The sequence below is a fragment of the Lagopus muta genome, chromosome 3 (genome assembly GCF_023343835.1).
Source record: "Lagopus muta isolate bLagMut1 chromosome 3, bLagMut1 primary, whole genome shotgun sequence".
Lineage (NCBI taxonomy): Eukaryota > Metazoa > Chordata > Aves > Galliformes > Phasianidae > Lagopus > Lagopus muta.
The window spans coordinates 38866674-38894323 of NC_064435.1; the positions used below are offsets into that span (position 1 = coordinate 38866674).

A 27650-nucleotide genomic window follows, 5' to 3' on the forward strand; every position below is an offset into this window, starting at 1 on the left:
TCTGCAGCATTGCAAGCTTCCTAATAATAGAGTCTAAAGGCATGTATGAACACCCTCCTGAATCTCAGCAGTGGATAATCTGCATATCATCTTTATGTAACCTGCAGATATACTGACTGCTTTCTTGAAGTAAATGCAGTGAAAGTAGTTAAATGAAGCTGTGTTATTGTTTGTTTGTTATTCTCTCAACAACAAAATTAAGGGGGATATATTAACAGACAAGTTAACTGATGGTGCACATCATAGATTTACATCAAATTTCATCAGTTTGTATCCCAATTGAACACAGACAAGGCTTGGGCTACCAGGGAGACCAGGATCCATTTAGCACCCTGCAGTGTAATGTGGGGCTCAGGTAAAGGTTTCTGCTGTGTCTCCGTTGCTTTTGTATTAGAGCTGAGTCCTGAACCTCAACTAAAATTGCCATCTGAAATCCTCCACGACACACTTCGAGGCAGACCTTCTGAAAGACCTTTCAGGCCCTAGGGAAGAAGGGATTTTCCCCCCGCTTAAAGAGAAGCGCTGTTACTTGCAGTCGAAAACAAAATGACTGATTCCTGGCGGCATGCCGAGAGGCAGGGCTGTAACTGTGCGGGGAAGGTGTGTTTCTTTCAGGGCTGACGAGCACCGCGAACTGGAGGGGATAACGCAGCGAGCAGCTCATTCAATTGCACTTTGTTCTGCCTGGCAGCCACTGCCGTGCCCTCAGCGCTTTTTCCCTCTCGCTCACGAGCCGAGGCGGGTACGAGCGGCGTTCCCGCGGCCCGCCCCCTGCCCGAGGCCCGCCCCGCCCCCGCCTGCTGTCGGCGCGCCGCAGCGCTGCCTGTGGCTCCCGCGGCCGGCGCTCGGCGGGCGCTGCCTGGCGCCGCCGCTGGGGCTGCTGGGTCGGGGCGCTGCGCCGCGGCCCGCCTCCGTCCCGGCCTTGCCGCCGTCCCGCCCTCCCGCCCGGCTCCGCCGTCGCGTCTCGGTGCTGGGGGTGCCGCCGCCACGCCGGCCCCGGCAGCCATGACGACGGAGGACGAGATCATCCGCATCGCCAAGAAGATGGACAAGATGGTGCAGAAGAAGAACGCGGTGAGCCGGGGCGGGGCGAGGCGCGGTCCCCGGCCGGCTCCGCACTGCCTTCTCTTAGCGGGCCCCTCTCGGCCCACGGGAGCTGCCGCCGTCCGGGAAGCTGTGAGCGGCCACGCGGCGTTCAGGGGCGGCCCCTGGAGCCCTCAGCCTGGCGGCGGGGTGGGGGTAGCTTCCCCCGGCCCGGCTCCTCGCGTCCCGCCGCCGGGAGAGGCGGGCTCGGTGTGCCGGCCCGCAGAGGTGTCCGCGCTGAGCCCGGCGGAGCAGGCGGCGGCCGGCTCGGATATGCGGCCGGCAGCTGGGTGGGAAAGGCGCGGGCGGGTTTCTCCTCCGAATACATTGTTTTCGTGTAGGAGCACTGACGGTGAGGCTTCAAAGCCGTGAAGGTGGCTGAGCAGCCATGGTCCTGCTGGCCACGTCTGTGTGGGCAGAGTTCTGAAGCACACGTGGGCTGAGCCCCAAACCTCCCTCCCCCCTTTATCAGGCCAAGTGCCTGATACGGTGACACACAAAGTAGCATACAAGTGACAGTTAAAAACTGTGTGATGCTTCAGCAATATTTATTTTTCCTGCAAAAGAAAAAAAAGCAAGTACTTACTAAGGCTTGCATATTTGTAGCATTACTGGTTGCAGTAAAGCAATGAAACTTATCTGGTTCCCACTGACTGGACCAAGTTTTGTATAGCCAACAGCAGCACCAGATACTTTAAGTAAAGTTGGTAGAGGAGGGACGGCAGCTTGCAGCACTTGCACCTAGGCGCTGAAGTTCCGGCAGCAGTCTGCCTCACAAGTGGAGGCTCACATCCCTTTTGCTCTTAGAAAACTCATCTGCAAGCTCCTCGTGATACAGTAACACTCAGTTTTTTCCTTTCCCCTTCCCCCCTTCAACTTCTAAGCTCAAAAGGATTCATTGTTTCGCTTTCCCAGCTCTGATGTTGGAGTAGTGTATCAGAGGACATCCAGTCAGGACGCTGGATACAGGAAAGCTGGGACTGGACTGTGTCTGTGTTGAGAAGGGACAAGGGTTAATGATTTTACATTAAAGGAGTGTAGCTTTAGATTAGATGTTAGGGGCAAGCTCTTTACTCAGAGGTAGTGAGGCACTGGTACAGGCTGCCCAGAGAAGCTGTGGTGCCTCATCCCTGGTGGCCAGGTTGGATGGGGCCCTGGGCAGTCTGAGCTGGTAGTGGCAACCCTGCCCACAGCAGGCAAATGGAACTAGATGGGCTTTAAGGTCCATTTGAACTCAAACCGTTCTGTGATTCTGAGAAAAACATGTTGACTGCTTGTCAAAACATGTTGAATGTTTGAATACCATGATAGCAAGAATAGTGAGATACAGTCAATTCAGTGTTATCTAGGAGGCTTCTGGCAACAGAAGGCAAGTGACACTGTCAGACAACATGGGAATGGCCACCAGTGCACTGATCCCATGGATGCTCCTGGTGACTGACCATCATCTATTTCCTGGGGATTTGGGAGGCTTAGGGCTATAACTTCTAACAGCAGCCGGGGACATGCTCATGCTCTGGTGTGTGTAAGCAAATTATCTCACAGCTGCAGAGAGTGGTACCATGTCCATGGGGCAAGCCTCAGTGGGACGCTGCCAGGGAGGTTCAGCTTGGATATTAGGAAAAATTTCCTAATGTGTTGTGTTGACACATTGTCCTGTGTGTTGACACATTGGATCAGGCTGCCCAGGGGAGTGGTGGAGTCATCATCCCTGCAGGTGTTCAGGGAATGTGGAGATGTGGTGCTGAGGGATATGGTTGGTGGGCATGGTGGGGGTAGGCTGATGATTGAACTAGATGATCTTAGAGGTCTTTTCCAACCTTAATGATCCTATGATTCTAAAATGAACAGGAAACCTTTCTTTATGCTGCCAACATGCATTTTAGTCTGAAACACTTTTTTTGTGTTTTAGTATACATTTAGTGTGTGTCTTTGAGAATGATTTGATGAAACCCATCAATAAAAAAGGCTTTGATGCCATTTCTCTCTGAAGTTGTCAAGAGCCCGATGGCAGGAAACAGTCTGCTACACAGGGAGGCTCTGTGCCTGTGACAGAGAGCTGTGCGGCATTTCTTTTGATGGGATGAAAAGGCAGTCAGAGCAGACATCCATCCTGAGTCACGTTCTTTGTGACTTGCTTTAATGAAGGGTTTAATTGTATCTGGGCAGATTTCATAACTATTTTACTGATGCGGTGCACAGAGTTTTGTTTTTTTTAGGACAAAATAACGATGCAATTTTGTGTTTAATACACAGTAGATACATATTCTGCTATTACTTCAGGTGCCTACATTTTTGAGATACATGTCAGTACTTCTTCAGAATTATTGGGATTTGGTTAAAATGCATATTGTACCCTCCTGTAGCTCTCATTTGTGTGTAGGTACACTTCTTCCACTAAGTTACTTTGATGAATAAGTATAAACAATGAGGATGGATGATAAAACAGTTGAGTAAGTTCAGAAAAGAAAACATAAAGTTGTCTGTGTCAATAAATGTTTGTTTCCTGAAGTAGATCAGATGTACAACTGTATAAGTCTGCCATATTCATAAACACATTACATTTTCTGTAGCCTGAAGCCTAACTTTAAACTATACACGTAGAGCACGTTTCTGTTGTTATGTTTTGATCATCTAAGGGAGGCTGAGAAGGATAATCTGCTAAATGCGTAGATGAAAGTTAAGGTAAGCTGGAAACCTCCTTCAATGGGACCCTGTCTTTCAATTCCTATAAAATTACAGAAATGCTTTGCAAAAAAAGATTTATAATTATCTTTGTAGTGTGTTTTTGTATGGGGACTGTTGATCACAGCCTGCACCTCTGATTGACCACCTGAGGCGAGCAATGAATCAGCCGTGGGAGAACAGGTGAAGGCAATTCACCTGTGCTACTGGAAGGGGTGGAGCCTGGCTCCACCTCTCCTAGACCCCATTTAAGGGCTGACTGCCACTGAGTAGGAATTTCTTCCTGGCAATTGTTCCTTGTGGAGTTTACTGTGAGCCTATGATACTGGTGAGCGTTTCCATTTATTTTGATTAACTTTTCACTGTTATGATTTTACTAAGCCTAACATCTGCATACCTATTGATTGTACACTTACTGGTGGTGCAGTTTTTAATTCAGATTTAATTGTAAAGCATCTATTATTTAGTACACTTAATGTAATTGACTAGAGAAGTGTTAAGGATTAGAAAGCATCAATGCATTACAAATTTTGAGAATGTGAGGGCGTCACATGTAGGTAACTACTGTGTAAAGAGTGCTTCATTTCTTTTTTCTTATTGCTAGTTGTATGGCTTGCTCACCTGCTGTATGTCAAGCTGTTTTGGAAGGTGTTTAGGCTGGAAATAATAAAATTGTTCTGGTACCTCCAGTTAAAAAAAAAAATTAGAGGGAAATTTTGAATAGAATGTATTTCTAAGATGAGAAGCGTGCTGCAATTCCTACTTTGCATTACAGTATTATTGCTGTGCTATACCAATATCCTGAGTTTATTTTGAAATCACATACTGTGCAGTTTACTAATAAGTGAATTACTTTGGAGGTAAGTGGTACTGGATTGTCTTTTGGAGAAGGACATCTTTTTTTCTTTTTTTTCTTTCTTTTTTTTTTTTTTTTTTGTAATACAGTGCTTATTTTTGGCTAAGAAAATTTCCTTGAATTTGATTTTATTTTGTGTTCTTAAAGCTAATGAACTTGTTCTAATCAGTGGTTGTGTAGGGGAAAAAACAGAAAAGCATGCATGTGAGTGGAAAGAGAAGGATATGGATTAGCATGGTAGTTCAGTTTGGAGAAGCCTTGTATTTTGTGGACAGAAGTTAAGACTTTTTTCTGTAACAGTGAAATAGAAGAGCTTTGGTTTCATGAGTGAATTGGGTTTGTGTAAGGTAGGAATTCATTACATTTTTGGTTTTAGCTGCTTGTCACTCGCAAGAAGTTGTAGCAGAACTTGAAAGCATCCCAATCTGTGTCTGTTTGAATGTGATGCTGAAAAAAAAAAAAACAAACCTGAAACTTTTGTTTTTCTCAGCCTCTTAGTGGTTGTCCTGTGTGTTATCTTTAGTGGTTAAATTGTAAGATGGTGCGGGTGCAGCAGCAGATTACTTGAGTTCCCTTGCAACAAGTGTGAGAAGCTGATTGGGGAGAACTTAAAAGGAAGGACAAATGCAAATGAAGATATGCAAAATGTATATTTTAAGTATGGAAAAGCAAGTATGGTAAGTGAAATGGGATATGTTGAGTGACAGGTAAAGAAAAATAAGGGAATTGAATTTTAATGAACTGAAAGAAGGGGATTTGGGGGTTTGTTTCCTAACAAATTTAAATTAAAGGGGAAAAAAAAAAAAGGCAGAGATGTGATGAAGTTAGCTCAGGTACAGTGGCCTCTTGTGAGAGAGGTCCTTTGCTGCCTTGCTCTCCTTAAGTCACAGGTTGAGAACCAGATGCATTTGAATAGCAGGCGTGACTTAGTTTTTGTGAGGCTGCTGTCCTCTGCTGGGCAGCCCTGTGTGTGGTGAGGAGTGGGTGCTGCAGAGCTTTGCTGAAATAAATGAGTAAATTCTGAAGCATGTTGCTCACGTATTTGAAAACTTTTAAGTAAGGCCAGCATGGCAAGTGAATGACTTGTTAAAGTAGTTGTGTGTATAGATAGCTAATCTGCTACTAATTAATTACTATTAATTGCAGTCTCTGAAATGGACTCATTTATCTTGAAGATTGCTGCTCATACAGTATTTGTTTGTACCTTTCCTTGTCATAGCAGTGCAAAAGGAATAAAGAGCCACGTCATATAATAAACAAATGTGTTGGTTCAGATGTTGTAGTGCGTTGGGATGGTCTCTGGCTTCCATTTTGGAAAAAGTTGATGCTTGGCCAGTGTGATGTAGAATGAATACTGTTATCTGTCTGCACCAACCTATGTGATTTAATATACGTAATTTCACTGAATTAAAGTGAATAGTTGAAAATAAGACTTCTAAGCAAGTCTTGTGCAGCTTTGTTACTGGAGCACTTGTTAGTAAACCTGCTTACATGGATGTCTCTTTCTGTGGTGGACATTAAACCTGTGTCTAGTAAAACAGTGTATAAACCAGTATAACTTTATGGTTTAACCACTCTAAATACAGATAGGGAAGTTAGTCATAACAAGCTGTGTTACTGATAGACTCTGCAGAGTTTCTCAATTCCAAGTTCTTGTTCTCAAACACATGAGATTCTTCACTGTAGTGTGCTGTTGTTTAATTTATGATAAGTGACATGCACCTGAGGACATCATTGAGAGGATGTGTGGTGGTTAAGGAGCAACTTACAGAATACAGTGACTAGCATTTGAATTATACAGGATTAAACTTCTCTGGTCTTTCAGAAACTGAATTCTGAGTTGAGGTTGGTTAATTTTTAGAGTTGGTGAATCAGAATGTTACTTTTCCTGGGATTTTTCTGTGGGTAAGTTGAAAGCTGATGGTTTGGATCCAATCTGGGACTTTAAGACTAAGAATATGCTGTTGGCACTATATTTGAAGTTCTTGATTCCTACTGACTTGACTTTTTTTTTTTTTTGGTTTTGCAGGCTGGAGCTCTTGATTTATTAAAGGAGCTTAAGAATATTCCCATGACCCTTGAGTTATTACAGGTACAACTTCTTTTGTTTTTATGTTGCAAAAATTAACTCCATAATAATGAAAGTGAAGCCAGCAAATTTGGAAGGTTGCATTATTTAAATAGATTCATGTGGAGAAAGGTCTTGAAGAATTGTTGCTATTTTGGCTAAATAGTATTATTTCACTATGATTTAGGGCTCTGAAGTGCTTTCTTCCAGCAGCAAGTTATTGAAGTTGACCTTTGATTTGAAAATAGTGGATGTTGTCATGGTGGAGCACTGTTCATAGATTTCCCTTACGTGCACTCCTAATTTCTTGTTAATACAAGTGTGATATGTTTCCTTATTTGATGAAGGATTATGCACCTGGTAAGAGGTCCTCCTTTTATGTAGTTAGTTCTGTTTCTGGACTGTAATTGAAGAGAACCATCGTTCATACCTTCTGGTAGGTTTGTGTTTCTTCATTACCTGTTTAAACATGTACCTTCCAGTAGTGTAATTCTATAGTTAATTACAGTACCAATTCTGCATCCTTTGTATGGGGTGTAGTGGTGTGGGACAATCTCTCTTACATGCATTACAATCTCATTCTGCTTATCTCTTACATCTCTAACATTACTTTTATAAATTCTTTCAAAAAAGCATATCAGTGAACTTTATTTACATGTAAAGTTTTAGAGTTGGTTATATAGTTCTGCAGTGATCAATCTTTGTCCCAAACTAACTGGAGATTACCCATTTCTGAAAATTTGCAAATAGCAGAGATTAGCAAAAGTTCAGGTTTTTTTTTTTTTTTTTTTTGCTGTGGTAGGCACTTAAACTGGAAAAGACTGAAAAGTAATGTTGTCTTAAGTGATGTTTAATTTGCAGATGCAGGATTATCTGGAAAGATCTAAGTAGTGTCAGTGCCTATGTTTTTGTACAATGTCTTTTAGTACATTATTAGTGATTGCCATTTAATATTTGCAATTTTAATCAAAATTTCACCTTTTTGCATGAATTAGTGTATCTCATGACACTGTACTCTTTTCCCCTTCAGACCTTGAGGGTCTGAATAAAGTAGGTAATTGATTCTTATTCAGTTGCTGTGTAAACTTTTCTTAGTAATGTTATAAACAGAGATGACTCTTAATCTTGATAAATTTCAACTTAGCTGTCTGTGTTTTAGGGTACTTGTGTCACACTAGCTCAGTTTATATGGGGTTGCGTACTAATTCTGTCCTGTTTTCTGTTCTATTTGAAATAAGCTTATTTATTCCCATCTACATCACATGAATAATTTTAAAAGTAAAATGTTTCTAATAAAGGATTGGTTTTAATCTGTATTGGCAGATTAAAGAAAATTTCTGTTATAGTAGATCTAAAGGGATCAACTGTTTTTTTGTCTACTCTTACTTGGTAGACTAACTGTAGCTTAGTCAAGTTTTTCTGAAGCATCCATTCCTGTATCCAAAACACTTCTTTGGCTGTGTAAGATTTCATTTAGACTGAAATTTGTGTTATTTTTCCTGAGTTTGATAAATATGTGAAGTCTGCTGTATGTTTTCTAGTAGTCTCCTAACATTGCTTAAGCAATGGAGGATTTGGAAGAATGATTCAAATGTGGAGTGATCACACTCTCAGCTCTGCTAGTTGGTGGTCATTGGTGTGCTAATGTCAAGGGGGATGACAGTGAGAGAATTGGAGCACTAACTTCCTCTGCGTAGATGGAGATATTGACTGATATATTCAAATGGACATTGGACATGAGGGAAAACCATTTCAAAATTGCCTACACAGAGAAGAGCACTTCTGACTGATAGCTTCATTATTCCTTTACAGTAAGAGAAGTGACATCTCATCTCATAGCATGACTGTCACTTCAGTCTGAACTGGGGACAATTTACAGGTGCATGGGGTGGGAAAGTGCACTTCAGCAGTTTGGGCTAGTGCTTGTGGCATGAGTCTGTCTTATTGGACTTCTGTCACAGTAAGATGAAGCAATTACAACACAGTTAGTTTCACATACCACAAGTTATGTGTAAGCTTGCTCACCTGCGTGAACAGCCAGTAGCTCATGTATTTATTATCATGGGATTTATTAGCAGCTGCATAATAAATACATTGGTCTTCAGATCCTTATTGTAGGTAGTGCGCAGCTGGACAGTGAGTGAGGTAGATGTCTTCATTTAAACCAGCAGGTTTTACTGGAAATTGCACATGTGCAGGTGCACACCCCTATATGAAACTGTGCTGTGAAATGCAGTCCTTGTTAGTTACTTGCCAGTTCAATAGCAAGCCATGGAGACCTGGGAAGCTTGATGTTATTCTCAAGAGCTTTATTTGTCAATCCTTTGGGCCAAGTTTTCCAAATTCTGTCTTACTACCTCATTGCAATTTGAAGTTGGTAACATCTCTGCTTGCTTTAGTGATTGCTGTTCTTCCTCAGCTGCTTGGCCTAGCTGTTAAGCCTCCAGCCTGAATGATTTGGTGGAAAGAGAAAGCAGGTGTTTATGCAAGTCTGAGTTTCTTTACTATTCAAAAATAGAACACAGTAAATGCAAGCAAGTGCTGAGAAATATGAAATAGGGAAGAGTGATTCACTTGAACAGAGGAGAGTTTTTAAATACCTGCACATTATAAACTTATAAAAAAGAGTTTTGGGGGTTAAATTGGACTAGACAGAAATACAAGAGTCTTTGACTTGAAATGATTCTTATAGTAGCAGTTCTCTAGGCTGGAAGACTGAGGAAACTTCAAATGCTGATAGCTGATGTGTAGTTATATACACCAAATGACTGCTCTAACAATGACCTTTTGTGATTGCTTACATGAGTTTTCAAGTAAATAAATTAGAGGATCATTTCCAGTTACCAGTGAAGGGTAAGTTTTGTTAGGTACATTTCTCTCATTCAAACAACAGTTTTATGGAGTTCAAAAATGTTACTTTCCTAATCTAAAATTAATCATAGGATCATAGAATGGTTTGGACTGGAAGGGACCTCAAGGATCACGAAGCTCCAACCCCCCTGCCACATGCAGGGCCACCAACCTCCACATTCAATACCAGACCAGGCTGCCCAGGGCCCCATCCAACCTGGCCTTGAACATCTCCAGGGACAGGGCATCCACAACCTCTCTGGGCAGCCTGTTCCAGCCCTTCACCATTGTCATAGTATTGTCATAGTAAAGAACTTCCCCTGATATCCAACCTAAACCTTCCCTCCTTCAACTTAAAACCATTTTCCCTTGTCCTGCAGTTATCAACCCTTTCAAAGAGTTGACTCCCCTCCTGTTTATAAGCTCCTGTTTGGACAGGAAGGCTGCAGTGAGGTCACCCCACATCCTTCTCTTCTCCAGAAGGAACAAGCCCAGCTCCTCAGCCTATCTTCATATGGGAGGTGCTCCAGCCCTCTAATTATTGTTGTGGATAATATCCAGCAGTTGATCAATTCTGCTCTGTTTAGGTCTTTGTGTGATACTTAACTAGTTGCTAGAGCAAATGTATAATCAATGAATATACAGGTGTTGTAATTAGAAATACACAAGAGAGTTTGGCTAAGCAGGTTATTACACCAAAAAGAATAGATAAAGGGCTTACCCTTGTCCTTGGCTAGCTGTAAAATTCCAAAGGAGGGATTTCCAGAAAGAGATCCTTCCCTACTGGTAGCCAGCTATTAAATAGGTCTAGGAGAGGTGCAGCCAGGCTCCACCCCTTCTAGCAGCACAGGTGAATTGCCTTCACCTGTGCTCCCAGGGCTCACTTATTGCTTGTCTCAGGTGATCAATCAGAGGTTCAGGCCATGATTTAGCAGTTCCCATACAGCATATCATGGAAAGAGCATGTAGGCAGCTGTAAAGAAATGCCAAATAGCTGCCAATGAGTGAAGTCCTTGGTCTGTGCTCACTGCTCAGCCATGAGGGGGAAAGGTGAAATAGGGAAGAACTTCTGCATCTGTTTGACGCTTTCTGTTAGTGTGGATGTGCACAAAGACCATCTTGAGAAGCCTTAGTTACAAGTGAGTAGCCATCTGTTTTCTTCAGTCTAAAATATGTTCAGAACTATGTTCAGACCTGGGATTTTGATGTACCTCCTTTGCTGAAATATCTACTGAAGATTTCAGTATGTTTCCAATCACTTAGCACATCCAGAGTGCCTAGAGAAGTGTGCTATGTGGGCTGTAAGGGGTAATTTTCAGAAACAAATTATTTCCTTTTTTAGTGTAATGCTTAGATTTAATTTCTCCTTTAAAGGAGAAGGAGAAGATATTTATGACAAGCCACTGCAAAAATGAATGGAATAAATCATACTTAGTGAGTCTGGCCATTAATAAATGCAGCAAAGCTGGGCATCTTAAGAACAATGTAAAAATATAGTAATCAGTCAAAATATGGTATTGTAGTACAATACTGGTGCAAAATACTACTTTCCCAAAACTGAAAGTGTGGAGGTGTTCTATTTTTTTATATTAAGATGCCTGCTGAAAATATTGTAAAATGATACTTTTACTGCTGTTTATCTAAATCTATGTCCATGAGGACATAAGTTATAGATCTTAAAAGGAGGGGGGAAAAAAAAGAATAAAATCTTGAGTAGCTCATAAATATCATCTTCACTCTATAGGTGGCAGTAGAGCCAAAGCTTTAAAGCCTATTGTCAGCTTGGCCTTTTCAGAAAGATAAGCTTTTCTTATTGTTTCTACCTAAACGCAGAAACCTCTGTGCTTAAAATTCTAATAAGTCTCAGTATTGCTAAAATGACTGGGACCTAAAACACGATCACTCCCAACATGACAGGTACAGCTTCTTCCATAGTCAGTAAATGGGAATTTGAAAAATATGAAGTTACTGAAACATTTAGCAAGTTTCTGCTCATACCAAATATAACTGCAGTCATTGTGTCACAGGAAAATAAGATTTTGTGGTTATAACCTTTACTAAAGTTTTTTTTTTTGTGACTTTAAAATGTGTAAAAGACTTTCACATTCTTAGGTAGTCTGGATGCCACACTTAGTTTAGGTCAGTAGTTTGTAGAGTTTCTTTGAAGTGGTTTAAGGACAGAAATACTTGGTCCAATTTCCCTTAACTCTGAACTTCTGTGATGGAGACAAATGGTAGTGTTGTATTTCTTCGTAAAATGCACTGTGTGTTTTTTAAAAAAAGTTCTGTAAAGGCTTGCAGCATTTCATCCTGATACTCATGAAGATAAATAAAAATACATCTTTTTAAAATAAAATTGTCTAAAAAGCAGCTTTAGAAATGTTAATTTAATCAATTATCTTCATGCCACTTTTTATAGCGTGTATTTTCATTTCTGTTGCAGACTACCAGAATTGGAATGTCAGTGAATGCAATACGCAAGCAAAGCACAGATGAAGAAGTTACTTCTTTAGCAAAATCTTTGATCAAATCTTGGAAGAAACTGTTAGGTATGACACAACCTTTTCTTTTTTTTTTTTTTTTTTTTTAAGGAAAAAAAACCCCTAATTTTGTGTATTACAACTATATGTGGACTTGATAAAAATCCTTACGCTTCCATTCTTCAGAAATAGTTGTGCTGTTGCTTAAGTATTGAATCTATCTGTGCTGAGGTAGGTTTTTGGTTTTTTTTAACCTCTTTGACTACCACAGATGATTACTGTGAAAATACAGTCAGAAGCAAAGTTAATATGCGTTGACTAGTGCTGACAAACAGTAGGAAACCAGCTTCTGCAACATGACTCATTTCTCAAACCTTGCTGCGTGCTGTTGAGTGAGCAGTATTGTACTGCAGTATTAAAAGCTAAAAAGCCTTTTCTTGACTATTTCCTCTGTCAAACGTAAAAGGTACTCTGAAGAATTCATGCAGAACCTCGTGTGAAAGTGTGTACCCTTTGAAGCTTGGTTATAAACTCATTTGTATAGAGAAGAAACTAAAAAAAAAAAAAAGCTTAAAATACTGTTAGAGATAGTGAATGTTTCTCTAATTAAACCTGTACTTTGTAAAACCTGAATAGTTTTAGAAAATTCTTTCATTTCCGTTACTGCAATGAATGCAGTTACCGAAAGCTTTCTGTTAACAGGGTTTTGTATGAGGATATCTTGTAGCACTTATTGTATTTGAAATGATTTAAATCTTAAGCTGTCTTCTAGATAGTGTATCTAATACAACATAGTATTGTACTCAGTTGTGTTTCTTTGTATCCCAATTTAGATAAATTAAGCTTCAGGAGGCTCAAGGTTTTGAAATAGGAAACAGTTTGTATGATTTTCTACTGATTTAAATATTTGATATTCTCTAGATGAATGTGCTAAATACATGCCTCCCATTTCATTGCCAGCCTCAGTCAACTTCAATTTATCCATTTTGTTAGCCTTATTTTATCCCAGTTAGCTGTGTTATCGGTCATGAAGCATTAGCAAACATTTTATGTCTCCTTTTGTAAAATGGCATAGAAATGTCTTTGTTTCAATTAGACAGTGCCTTGATATGTTAAAAAAAAAAAAGGAGAAATTGTGAGAGTTCTTATAATCTGCTTTTCAATAATTTGTACATCCTCGTATGCAACAGCTTCTGTACCAGAGATATTTTTTAACACTTTTAAACATTAGATAATTCTAATTAGGTGAGTAATGGTAGCTCTTCTTGGTGTCACTACCCATTGAACAAAGGGATTGCTATTTGTTTAAGATAATAGAAATAGTCTTCTGCTTGATTTTCTGTAATGTCTGAAGTCAGGCAAATTTGTGTTAATATATTGTTAGCTGTGGCTGACTGATATTTAACTGTTCAAACACTGTGAAACAGTTCCTCAACCTCTGAGTGTGTTCTTGCTATGGAAAACTGGAATAAGTCTGTGGTGTCTGATGGTAATGGTAGATTCAGCAAAGTATAGATTGCAGCTGAAAGAGGTTTTCCTTCCCTTCTGCAGAGAGGCCTTCTTGCTCATTCCTGTACTGAAGAGGTCAGAAAAGGGAACTCAGGAGTTGTAAACTAAACATTTTGTTTATTTCTTCTGAGTTCTTTTCAACTGTCGCTTTCTTGATCCAGCTCTTTTGCAGTTCTTGCAAACGAATTGTAGCAGTAGCACACAGCTGGGGAAAAGTGGAACTTTAAAAGGTGCCCCTTTTAATGGTTTGCTACATTCAGATTGTTTTAAGACAATTGTGAGAATCTACCTTTAGGCCGCTTACATCAGGTGATCTCAAATGTGAGAAGAACTGGAAAGTAAATAGCAAATATTTGACTACAGTCAGAACTGTATATGTTCTTCCTGGGACAGAGAGTTTGTTACCTTTATCTTACTCTAATTTTTGTTATGGGACAGACACTGCTGCATGTACATGATTGTGCCAGGTCTGTTACACTTATGGTTATGCATGTACAGAATAAAATCAAATTATTTTTGGAAATACAGCATTCTTTGTATTAAAATCTGACATAATTAGATTCTTGTTGATGACAATGTAGAGTGCATAATAAAGCACGGTAGGTCAAATGTAAACCTCTTGTTTCATTGGTTGGTAATTAGAACTTCCAGAATTACAAGACTTATTTGGGCTGCATGACTTACTGGGTGGGAATTTTACAAAGTAATCTTATTCTGTTTTATCATTAGTTTTGACTTTCTCAGAAGAATACGAATTACCCTATGTTGAGCTGCTTGAGAAATCAGTTTCGATTATGCTGTTTATAGTGCATGTAAAATGGTATGGATCAAAGATGGCAACAGAAGCGGACAGCTGTTAATCATACCAAGCATTGTACTCAGAGATCTGAAATCTTTGTGAGTTATTTTTACAAATGATATTTTGAATTTAGGAAAGAATCTTTGTTCAGGCTGCATGTACTAAGTTGAATGCTTTCAGAACTTATGTTTCAGGGGTGCATGGGAAACTAGAAATCAAAATAAGGTTGTGAATCACCAGAGTTTTAACAGATTTTTTTGGCTTGCTTAAAACTATGCTGGGTTACAAATGGTTTTTCAAGTGAGGTCAGAAGCTGCCCAGCAGAGGGCTCTTAGGCAATATCTGGAGTGAGTCACTGCGTGAGCTATAGTGAAAGATTACTTTCAGATGTTGCTATAAAAACGTTAAACCGCACATCCTAGTTGGTCACAATTTACATGAAGAAGCAAATTCTGTTCTCAGAATAAAATAACACTGTGTCATAACATGGAGTTTGCAAGGAGCTACTATTTTGCCAAGTACTTGAGTATGTAGATTGTTATAGAGATGAATCAATGGATATCAATTTTTTGGATATCAATGGATATCAATTCAAGTGTGTGTGTGTGTGTATATATATATATATTTGAAGAACTCCTCATAACCAAAATTTTATATATATGTGTAGAAAAATCACTAATTTCTTACTAAAATCTAAGGGTATACAGTGAAAAAGAATGTCTAGACCTTTAAGTAGATTTAACCTCAGTCAGCTTATGTACTGGGCTGGAAATGCAGAATTATTGGACAATAATCTTAAGTGTAAGTCTGATCCTGTATTGCCAGGAAAAAAAAAAAACCAAAAACCAACCACAATAAAATGTGTCAAGCGCACTTTGAAATGTCAATTCAAAATCAAAAAAGTCTGTCTTAAGGATGCCTGAGCAATTTTGTCTCAATGTTACCAAGTTAACACTAGCCAGACTATGCAGAAGTCTGCTATTCAGTTGAGTTTGCGTATATGATCCTCTGTTATTTCAAGCGTAGTTTTGATTCTGCTGGAGCAAGTCTGGTACAGTCTAAGACTATCTTACAGATATGGTAATGCTGTCATTAGGTTTAGTTATTCATGGACATCTAAAAACTTACTGGCCGAATTCAAATTTTTATTGAGGAAAATAAGCTCCTAAATTACAGTCTGTGTGCAGAAATAGTGTTTACTGTTAAGTATAATATGTCTATTTATAAGATGGCAAGTGCAAAAGTACTTTTAGAATACCTCTTCTTTTACATGTCATGTGTGAGCTGTAGAATCATCTGATTTGGAAAAGATCACAGAATGGCCAGGGTTGGAAGGGACCTCAAAGATCATGAATCTCCATCCCCCTGCCACATGTAGGGCCAACAACCTCCACGTTTAATGCTAAACCAGGCTGCCCAGAGCCCCATCCAACCTGGCCTTGAACACCTCCAAGGATGGGGCATCCACAACCTCTCTGGGCAGCATGTTCCAAAAAAAAAAAAAAAAATCAAGATAATCATGTCCAGCCATCAGGTTGACAAGCTGAGTCCCATTGCTAAACCACATCCCTTAGTGCCCTGCCCGCACATCTCTTAAATGCCTCTGCTTTGGTCAGCCTGTTTCAACAATTAGCTCCTCTGTTTGAAGAAATTCTTCCTGATATGCAATCTAAACCTCCCGTAGCAGAACTTGAGACTGTTTTCTCATGTCCAATTACTAGGCATGTGAAAAAGAGAGCAACATCCTCCTCCTTACAACTCCCTTACAGGGATTTTTAGAGAGTAAAGAGGTCCCCCCTCAGCCATCTCATCTCTAAACTAAACTGAAGCTCAAGTACCCTCAGTCACTCCTCATTAAACCTTGTTTTCTAGTCCTTCACTGCCATTGCTGCTCTTCTCTACCCCTGCTTGAGCAACATAGTATCCTTCACATAGTGAGGAGCTCTCAACTGACTGCAATACTCAAGGTTCAGTCTCAATGATGTGGTGTACAAGGAGACAGTCACTACCTTGGTTTAGGTCACGCTTTATCTCATGCAAGCAAGGAGCTGTTGGCCTTCTAAGCTATCTTAGCACATGACTAGTTCACATTCAGCTGGCTGCTGACCAGCAACCTCAGGTCTTTTCCTGCTGAGCAACTTTCCAGCCCCACTTCTCCTGTTCACACTGCTGTGTGAAGTTGCTATGACCCAAGTACAGGACTCGACACTGGGTCTTGTTGAATGTTAGATAATTGGATGCAACTGGTCCCTCTGCACAGCCTTCCTACCCTCAAGTAAATTGACAGTCCTGCCTAACATGTTTTTGTCTGTCACACTGGATGACAGTGTGCACTCCATTCCCTCATCCAGATTGGTAATAAAAATGTTAAACAAAACTGATCCAGTCCTTGCTCATAGGGGACACCACTGGTGACTGGTCACCAACTGGACTGAGCTCCATTTGCTGTGACTCTTTGAACCTGGCCATCTAGCCAGTTCTTCACCCAACATATTGTACAACTGTCCAAGCCATGAGAGGCCAGTTTCTCCAGTAGATAGGGGAAACTGTCAAATAGTTCGCTAAAGTCAAGATATACGATATCGGCACGTGTTCTCTCATCTTTTAAGCAGGTCATCTTGTCATGGGAGATCAGGTTAGTCAGGCAGAACTTGTTTTTCATATATCTGTGCTGACTGCATCTGATCATTCGGTTGTCCTGTATGTGCTGTACGATGATATTCAAGATGGTCTGCTCCATGGCATTCCCTGGTACTGAGGTCAGACAAACAAGCCTATAATTCTCTGGATCCTCCTTCCTGCCCTTCTGGTAGACTGGAGTTGTGTTTGCAAACCTTCAGTCAACTGGATATTATTTTAAATTAACTGCTGTTATTTAAAAGGAAGCAAAAGCCTCAAGTGTCTGTGTTAGTTTGTTGTTAATGGGCTTCTGAAGCAGTAGTGGCTAAAATTGGAGTTAAATTTTTCATTTCTAAAATTGATGATAATTTCAGTTTGTTCCTGGAAAAAAAAAAAAGGGTTTTGTAAGTTATAATAGCTGTACAATTAAAAAAAAACAAAACATGACTCTTCAGAGGAACTTAGATAGTTTAAATTTTAATTCTAAATATTTGTCTGCTTCTATGTGTTTCCTGATGTGAATCACTTGTTTATTTGAATTTTTAAGTATCTGTCACAAGCCACTTTTCCATCTTTGTTGTATTTTTATGGTGGTTTGTAGTTCCCATTAGCTGTCATTCTTCCTTTGCTCCGGAGTCTGGCCACTGGATGTAAAAAAGCTAATTGGAGGAGACAAGAGACTTTCATTTCTCAAGGATAAATATTTTTTTCCCCTGTTAAACACTGTGTTGACAAAAGAACAGTATGTAATTAATAAAATAAGTAATCCTTAAATAAGTTTGTGTGTGAGTTTAAGAGTAATTACTGCTTGGCACTGAACCTTCTTGATACTTTCAATGTATGATGCATAAAAGTGAGTGACTTAGTAAGAGTATTTCTACTAAGCAGAGAATGTTTTTATTTTCAGATTTACGAAGCTGGATTTAAGAGAAATATTTATAAACTCTTCTCTGAGAGATTAAAGATAGCATAGTTTTGAACACGTATTTGCTGAAGATGGTTCAATTGTCTCAGCTGCTGAAGTTTGACCTTTTGTTTGAGACATGCTTGCATAGACTGCTCAGGTTAGAAAGAGCCATGATTTTACCTCCTACTTTACCCTCTGGTCTCATCTATACTTTGCCCTACGTAAGTGAAAGATGCAGTCAGGGTATCAGTAAATGTTCACAAGTGTTTACCCTAAGATACATACTGATATATCTGTCTAAAAACCTCTGGCAAAAATTGTCATGTGCTTAAGATGTGAGTAGATGAGGTAACGTGCATAAATAGAATATTTAAAAATGTATTTATCATGTAAGTGTTTGTAGCCATAGAGACTAGTTGTGAATGTGTGTGTTAAAAATGGATTGTGGGTTTCTTTCCTTTCTCTGTCTTTGGGTGTCATAGCAAAAATCTTCTACAGTCCATTCTGCTTACACTTTACTTTTTTAGTGATTTTTTTTTTTTTTTAAATAAATACTTTGATTGAGCCAGTATCTTTATTAGGATTTTTTAAATAACACTTTTAGTTTATTAAAGGCAATCACTCAGAATATATAAGGTAATATATATAATAGTAATATATAAGGGGAGTATAGATATGCACTCCCCTGTAGAGAATATTCTGGAGAATTTTGTGGACTTGCCTGGATCTCAGATTGTTTTGTAAGCATTAATTTTTGGTTACATCTGGAGATGGAATTCTTGATGTGTGCTTTAAGTGCTTGAGTAAGAAGAGACCTGAATCTGTGTGTTTTATACCACAAGTTCCCATGAGAAACATGGGGATAGGATCCTTCAGGAAATGAGGTTCCTTTTTGATGCTTAAGCAAAGGTTTAGATACCCAGTTCATGACTGAGGCTTTTCTCTATTTTTCTTTGAATTTAGTTCTCTTTTAAAATTTGTAATAAGCTCATCCAAGTAATAACAGCATACAGAGTTAGATGTGTAATGGCAGATCTATGAGGGCTTGGAAGGAGAAATTCACAGAAATTAGGTGAGTGATGGCAGGATGGCAGTGTCACTGGGTGCTCTGTGTAGGTAGTGGAGAAAGCAAGCCAAAGCAGGCGGCTGATTTAGTGTCAAGCTTCTTTAGAATCTTTTTTATTGTATCTTCACTGCCAGTTAAAGCAGATGCTGGACTTGACCTGAAGGGTTTGAAGTGTTGGCGTAGATTTTCTTTGCTGGTGTGGCAAGGGTGTGAGAGGTGAAAACTATACTGCAAGAGAGAGATAAATCAGAGTAGGAGCTGACAGCACGTCTAACTGGCTCAGAAGAAATTATCAGAGATATTGTACCACTGCTTTAAATCGATTACTGAGTGAAAGTTTCTCATGCTTTGTATTCCCAGATGGACCTTCAACTGATAAAGATTCTGAAGAAAAGAAAAAGGAGCCTGCATCTTCCTCACAAAACAGCCCTGAAGCAAGAGAGGAAAGGTACTTAAACCTTGAGGACGGATAGCCTCGTTCACTATAAATTAGGATTAACCTGAAAAATCAACCAATTTATACATACACTTGGGCCAAAATTTTAAATATTAACATCCTCCATGTTATTTTGTGAAATATGTACATTGTACAAAAAATGATATGTTGCTAAGAAAGAAGATCCGACTACTGCTGATACATTAAGAAAAGATGAAAGCCACAGGATAAGATATGGACAGTCTAGCTTTTGTTTATTCTGTCTTATCTGTCAGAGACTCCTTCCTCTCTTGATACTAGTACTGAGCTTTGAGAAGTGTAGCTTTCAGTTACAACTTTGTGGTAATTATATACGTTAGAGGTTTAGAATACTTCTTTTGTCTGTTAGCTTTTATGTTTGATAAACAGCCTTGTTCGGCACCTTTTTTTGGTAAAGACAAAATATATGTTGTCAGAAAGATGAGCCCATCTACATGGCACTTGAGGTGCTGAAAATATTTGCATAGTATCAGCAAGTCTGGTTTCTCTATGAATTTCTGCTTGTAGCAAATCTGTTTACAACAGCCATTTTCAAATTAGAATATAACCTATAACTATTTGTCCCTTGTCTGAAAGCATTCTCTCACACTATGCAAAAGCTTTCTTAAACCATAGTACCACTTCAGTACAGTAAGCAGACTGCACATTAGTGTGATATTTCTTTACTATTTAAAGTAAAGTTCCTTGAAGGGAAAAATGTTTTCATGTTAATGTAGAGAACTGAGAGTAAAAACTTACTATATAAGTAACCACATAATGGGATTAAATACTTGCTGTTGTCTCTGTTGTGTGGAATACCCTGGTAAATATTCTGAAGACGCTCTGAAAATTGTTTTGACTCTGGAGTGGTGTCTTGTATTGACTTTAGACAGCGTCTCGTGTTCTTCTATTAATATCATTAAATGGTTATAGCAAAAGATCTGTGGGTTCCCCTCAAACAAAGCGATTTGAAGAATGCAAAAAACATTTATTATTAGGTTTTTTGGTTTTTTTTTTTTACTTTTTTTTTTTTTTTTTTTAGCAGTTCAAGTAGCAATTCCAGCAGCAGGAAGGAGGAGGGTAGTGCTCCCTCAAATTCTTTCATCCCTTCTTTTCCTCGGGCTCCAAGCACTTCGGATTCTGTACGAGTGAAATGTAGAGAAATGCTCTCTGCTGCTCTCAGAACAGGAGGTGAGCTCCGTAGACAATGTTTTAAGGTTTAACTGTTTCTTCCTTCTGTTCTTTTCCTGTCTCCGTTTACTGTACCCTTTCTTATGCCCAATTGTGTGTGCATACCCATAGGTCAGTTCATTCAAGATGCAATAAACTGAGTAATCTCGGCAAGATGAGAGTGTACTGAACTATTTTTTTGTTGCTGGTGATATGGGACATTTTGTGGCTTCTATTCATCTGATATCTTGTCTACAGAGAACCTTCATTACAGGAAGTTATTACCTCTGTAATTCCTCATTTGACTCTATTAATGGAAACTGCTATTTTTTGTCTTATCTCTGAGTGAGAACGTCACCATAAGCATGACTGCCTTTCTTACTCTAGAGGTCCTGTGAGCCTTCAGATTCTAGATCTTGAAGGATGCCTTTCTGTTTTGATTTAACCTTGAAGTTTCATGGATATAGTCACAGTTAGTCTTAAACTGCTTCATCTTCCTGCCTTTGAGGCATCTGTGAATTGCTTGACTTTTTTTGTTGTTGTTTTGCTTTTCCCCATGCTGTACACTTGTGTGTCTTTAAACTGATGAATGATATGCTAGATAGTGAGCAAATCAACTGTTGTACTCAGTGACCTGAATTCTTTCTTATGCGTTGTTCTCATCTGCAAGAACTTTTCTCTGTTCTTAGCTTAGTGTAACCTGACTCAATGTAAGCAGACTTCCAAAATTATCTGTTTTATTCATTTCACTCTGTACTTCACTTTTAATTCACATGAATTCTGACACAGGCAGAAATCAGAGCTGACTAAAGGCCGTAGACTTTCGATCCTGCAGATATGTAATTCAGAGGACAAACAGGTTTTTAGAAAGATGCATATGGTTTCTTTGGTTTTGTAATTATGTGTAGTTGAAACTTTCACTAGGTTTCCAAGAAATCTTTTTGTAGCGTTACCTCCTGTTTGATGTGTAAGCTGATCATCCATAGGTCTAATGCCAGTCACAAAATATGTGGTTGTTTTCTGGTTCTATGGCCTTCTGCATGAGATGAAGAAGAAACTACGTTTTTATTACTCATCAAAGTGCACCCATGTTAGAATGAGGAGGAGGAAAACACATATTGTGTCTAATTTGTCCCTGGCTGTGTTGGAAAGGCAGCTGTCTTTATGAAGAAGGGTTTGGGTTAGAAACACTAAACAATTATCTGGAGATGTTTTAGGTTGTATTGTGTTGTCTTCAATATTGCTATGGTTCATTTCTTCTAATTTGTACATTTTATGACCATTCCCTACTTGGCATGTTTTTAACAATAATATTTAATTACTGTATTTCTAGAGAAATCTTTCTCTTGCATGCATACAAAACATAGCTGGTGTTGTGTGGGCTGAAAGAATTGATAAAACTTGATAAAGAATGTTTTCTCATTATAACAGCCTATTCTAAACACAGATGCACTGTGTTTAGAGATGGGTAATTGCCAAGCATAATAGAAGACAATGTTTTTTTTCTGTACAGCAAAGTTGTTTTTTATGTATTTCAGCTAGAGATAATTTTGTCTGAAAGATTTAAGGTAATTCTACTTTTTTTTTTTTTACAACTCTTATTGCTCTTCATTACACTGATTTTTCTTCAAAGTCTTGTTAGCAAATTTTATAAGTCAACCAATCCTTAGCAAATGAAATTCCTTTTAGTTATTTGCGATTTGTTTCATGTTCCAGCTTGGATCTCGGTGATATAAAACACTGCCGAGATCATCAGAGTGCTAATATTCTAATTTTTGTTTTCCTCAGATGATTACATTGCTATTGGTGCTGATGAGGAAGAATTGGGTTCTCAGATTGAAGAAGATATCCTTTGCTGGGCATCTCTGTGCTCTAGGATGAGAGTATTTAAGAACATTGATACTGTTTAAAAAAAAAAATAGTTCACTTAATCTGTCGATTGAGTATTTCATTTCATTTAAAACAAAAACAAGCAAACTGTGTTCAACGTGTCAGTACTGAAATTCAGTATTTAGAAAAGTACCACAAACTAAACAGAGGGATCTGTGTATGTGTGATTTCTATTTTTTACTTTTAATACAGAAATTATGTTAGAAATTAAATGAGAACAAGGAACTGGGCTTATGTCCTTGGGTGATTTTTGTGAATTTTTGTTAAAATCCTATTATCCCCAAATTCATGTTTTGCCAGCTATGTGCTAAACAGTGATTAGGCTTTGGCAAGATGTGAAGTACTGTCTGCTGTGTTGAGCAGAGAGTAACTGCTGTTTGGAGATGGGAGAGTGGGGAAAGACTTTTCTTTAAAACAGTTGCTCCCCTCCAAAAAAACCCAATGCACAGTGCTCTGTTTTACTCGTTTTGTTCCTTAAATCCAAAGCACCTATTTTTCAAGAATTAAAAAACACTGATATGAAATACAAAAATAGGGTACGAAGTAGGATAGCGAATCTCAAGGATGCAAAGAATCCAAACCTAAGAAAAAACGTGTTATGTGGGAACATACCTCCTGACAAATTTGCCAAAATGACTGCGGAGGTAAGTAAAGCATAGCTCTTGAATTGGTTTCCTACTGGACTTATGTCCTGGCCGCTAACTAACTAATAAAAAATGCCTGTACTATTGAAGGACTAAGACTTTTTCATGGTTTGCACAGTCTGAATTATAGAGGGCAGAGGAAATGAAAGTGGTGTATTTTAGTGGTTCCTGAAAATGTAATTTCTCTGTGAGTCAGGTAAGCTTTCTGCCAGAATCTCTGAAATACAGAACAATGGGCCTCAAGCTCAAAGAGGGTAGATTTAGGTTAGATATAAGGAAAAACATTCTTTCACTGAGGGTGGTGAGGCACTGGAACAGGTTGCCTAGTGATGTGATTGACACCCTGTCCCTGGAGACTTTGAAGGGTAAGACTGGATAAGCTCTTTGCAACCTAATCTAACTGTAGTGCCCCTGTTCATTGCAGGGGAGTTGGACTAGATGGCCTTTAGAGCTCCCTTCCAATCCTAAGGATTCTATGATTCTGTGGTCTGTTAGTGATGGTTTACGCTCAGGGTAGTGACTGACTTCAAGCTGCTAAGCCATTCACCCTTCTGGATATGAAACACTACCATCCACATTAGCCTGTCTTGCCATTTGCTTTTCAAATACTAACCTCTGCTGTTATTCTCCTATGAAAGATGTAGCACTGTGCTTTTGAAGTGCATGTCCTGTTGGCATTTTTAGTGTTGATTTAAAGCTTATCTGAAATTTGACAGATTATGTCAAATGATTTTGAAGGAAACACTTTACAGTAAATAGAAGACATAAATGATATGGGAAGGAAGCTAGGAGAATTGGCCTTTGAATCAAATTAGATTTGTTATTGAAAGAACATTTTGAGCACTTTAACAGAAGCTCCCATTCAAACAGATGCTCACTGTCTAGATTTGTTTTGATTTATAAAGAAAGTAGAAGTGAAAAATAAAATGTTATAGGAAAGAAAAATAAAAGCATGGATAGCATTTGATTTCAGTTTGTAGTTCTGCTTATGTGTTGGGTTCTGCTACTTCTCACCCTCCCCTGTACCCAGCCCCAGATAGGTATAAAGTTGTATCTAGGAGTAACAAAAATCATGACTAGCTTTGATATCAAGGAGTGGCTTTTTTTGTAGTTTATATAGAGGCCAGGAAAAAATTGATGATGGCAAAGGAATGGGGAAAAAAAAGTAGGTTGTATCTGAAGTGTATTTTTTCAGTGTTTTTATTCTACGTGTGTTTAAGTACAAATGCAGAAATGTGTTTCATGTTGTCCAGTGCTCCTTATTTGTTTTAATTACTGTATTGGATCAAGGTCTCAAATTTAATGGCTATAAAACCTTATTATATAATTATATCATGCAGATGATGTCTTAAGGGAAATGGCATTAATAGAAAATTTTGCATTCCACGTCAAGGCAGAATGCAGAGTAAAATGCTATTGAAAAAAAAGAAGCAACTTTTTTTTTTTTTACTGTGCACATAATGCTTACTATGTATTTTTGAGATCCTGCACATGGGAGCTATGGTTCACACTTCATTTTCTTTAAAACAAGAACTTCCTACTAAATTCTGCCATTTTGTCTGTGACAGGAAATGGCAAGTGATGAGTTGAAAGAAATGCGCAAAAATCTGACCAAAGAGGCTATCAGAGAGCACCAGATGGCCAAAACAGGAGGTACCCAAACCGATCTGTTTACGTGTGGCAAGTGCAAAAAGAAGAACTGTACATATACCCAGGTATGTGGTTATTCGGGACGTTCATTTTCCTTTCTCATAGCAGAAGCCCTGTATAAACATGGTCAGAGAAAAAAAGAGTTCATTACAAAATGGTGTGTTACAAAATGCTAACAAAATACAAAACATGGAGGCAGTTGGGTCTACATAGGTGTGCTTATGTAAAGAATGTTGTATTAATTGTATTAATTTACCAAATATTTTATCTAAATTCAAGCATAGTGTTGCCTGAAATTCTAGTTTCTGATGCTGAGTTTTTGCTAATTCCTCTGGTTTAATTTTAATAATACAGTTTTACATGGAAGAGAACTAGTTCACTGTTTGTAATGTGTAAGCCTTTTTTTAATGGAGGTAGTGAGTATGTATATATTATCATCTACCATTGGACTGATGCAGGATTCTGACTTAGAATTTTTTCTTATTATAATATACGTCCAAGAACTGTAGTGGTGCTGCAGGACATGTAGTATTTATCACAAGATTAGCTATGTTTATGGTTTATTGTTGTCTGTTAGGTACTTCAAACAGAAAGCTGTGTTTGAGTCATGAGACTTTAAGCCTTTGTGTCTGTATCCTATGTTGTAGCTTTAAAGTGTAGCTTCACCACAGATTTTTTTTCCTAGAAATATACAAACAGTTCCTATACTGAAATTGGTATTTTACTGCTTTTAAAGTTGTCAAAACATAAGCTTATAATCACTGGATAGTCCAAACAAAATAAAGTGGTTTCAACTGGGATGCAAAGTTAACTTATATTCTTATCCAAATGCAGTTACTTGACATTAAACTTTGATTTTAAACCTTTACATTGAACACATGCTAACAAAAGTTGAACGTACTAATTTTCCTTTCCTGCTCTGCCTTTTGCCTTTGTCAAAGGTTCAAACCCGCAGTGCTGATGAACCTATGACAACGTTTGTTGTTTGTAATGAGTGTGGAAACAGATGGAAGGTAAGGCTATTCGACTGTTCTGTATACCTGACAGGAGACAACCAGGCTCTGTGCTTAATTTCATGTTTTACCATAAATGACAGTTGAGTTTCTGTTGACTGTTATTTCTTAACCCAAAAATGATACTGTACATTGATATTCTGAAATAGTTTTCTAATATGAAGCTATCTGTGGCCAAAGGTGTTGAGAATGCACAAGTTCTGGCTGAGGGTAAAAGTCAGGACGTTGACTTAGACCTTGTGACATCCAGGTACAATATTATGCTTTGTCTTAAAAAGTGGTTGCAAGATAGCCACTGGATTTTCTCAGTCTTCTCCCGAGGATTTTCTGACCATTTTTAATCTCTGCTTTGATGGGTAGAATGGGCTCCTTTAGGCATTTTGGTGGGTTTCTTTTCCCTTTTATTTTCTAGTCTAAAATAAAAGCGGAATATAAAAAAGTGGAGACTGCTGCCATATTCCTGTGTTGGGCTAAGTGTAATACAGTGATAATTTGCTTTCATTTCTTAAAAAATTCAAGAAATGGGAGTTAAAAAATGTTAAAACAACAACAGAAGTTGTCTCAGGAACGATTGTAATGAAGTAGAGAAACACTGAAATGAAGGCCTGCATAATTTACTATTTAAGATATAATATTAAGTTTAATATTGTGTGCTATCTTCATTTTGTTAGTTTTTTTCTCTGAATAACGCTGCACAGCATATATTAGGATTACTGCCTTAGGAGTTCTTTTATGTGTCTTGCTTTATGTTTCCTGTTACTGAATACAGATACAAGATATCTAAATAATTTATAAAGCTTAGAAGTTGTTTGATATGGCACAAAGAAAAAGTTGATTTGTCCTTAAATCCCCTACTGAGGTAGTAGTTATAAAAGTCTCTATATAAAAATGCTTGAGTGACAGCATACTTGTATGATATAAGCAAATGCTTTGAATACTAATTTCCATATCCAAAGTATAGTGTCATATTGCTGTTTCTTCTTGCAAAGATTTAGAATTAAGTTTTATGGAGACCTCATAAAATTTCTTTTCTTTTCACAGTTCTGTTAGAGGAAGAAATTATCAAGACATCTGGACCAGTATGAAAGAGGATTTTGTAATTAGCTTTAAAAACTAGGCTAAGCAGCTAGCTTCCTGTGAACAAGAGGTTATTTGGTTTTCTTTTTTCCTTTCTTCTTTTTTTTTTTTTAATGCAGCATACATGCCTGAAGTTAGCCTTCATTTTGACACAGCCATCATTTCCTTAAATGCCTTCCTATAGCTGATAGTCAGTAGGGCCAGGTTGCTCGATTGTATGGTGAATGTTAAAATATTTTTTCATTTTTGTAAGTAAGTTGAAATTAAACTTTTACCAATGAAGTATTTTGATAATGTTTGTTTTTTTTCCCTAAGTATGCGAATCGTCTATTGTATTTTTAAGTCTGAAATATGCATCCTATTCCCATAATGTATTTTATTATTATACATAGAAAAAAAAAGTGGCTTTTATGGTGGAAAGAAAAATGCTTAAATCAAAGAAGCTGAGTTACATATCTAAACACTTCTTAGGCACAAAATAGCTCAGCATTTCAAGGTTTCTCGCATAACTTTGCATAAAAACATTTTAAATTCAACTTACTTGATATTATGGCTGTAATTCAGAAAGCCTTCCTTTTTCTATTAGAAGAATAGATATATTTGATATATTTTTTGCCTATGTGTGAGTCCTTTGGCAGAATTGCTTCTTAGAAATTATTTACAGGTTCATAATAGATTTTTCATTTAATTTGCTTTAGGCAGCAGCAGACTAATTATATAGGTGTTTGCTATCGAGGAGAGTGCTGTGTTTTAGTGTATTTCTAGAGGAATGAGGGAAAAAAAAAAAGTTAAAAATGATCGCAAATTGGATGGCAAGTAGACCTAAATTT

At 38.3% G+C, this 27650-nt stretch overlaps 1 protein-coding gene across 3 annotated transcripts; it reads left to right on the forward strand.

Moving 5' to 3' along the window:
- The first annotated feature begins 892 nt into the window (after positions 1 to 892).
- TCEA1 (transcription elongation factor A1) lies at positions 893 to 27102 on the forward strand. Of its 3 annotated transcripts, none has more exons than XM_048940130.1 (10): positions 893 to 1074; positions 6654 to 6716; positions 11986 to 12091; positions 19283 to 19370; positions 20422 to 20567; positions 22335 to 22391; positions 22926 to 23080; positions 24649 to 24795; positions 25672 to 25743; positions 26785 to 27102. In XM_048940130.1, exons 1-10 carry the CDS (start codon positions 1006 to 1008, stop codon positions 26791 to 26793), a joined length of 912 nt encoding a protein of 303 aa, XP_048796087.1. In that variant the 5' UTR covers positions 893 to 1005; the 3' UTR covers positions 26794 to 27102. The 3 variants fall into 3 exon arrangements, with proteins under 3 accessions (XP_048796087.1, XP_048796085.1, XP_048796088.1); XM_048940128.1 differs by having other exon boundaries at positions 894 to 1074; positions 20419 to 20567; XM_048940131.1 differs by lacking the exon at positions 893 to 1074 and adding an exon at positions 3324 to 4096 and having other exon boundaries at positions 20419 to 20567.
- The last annotated feature ends 548 nt before the right edge of the window (positions 27103 to 27650 follow it).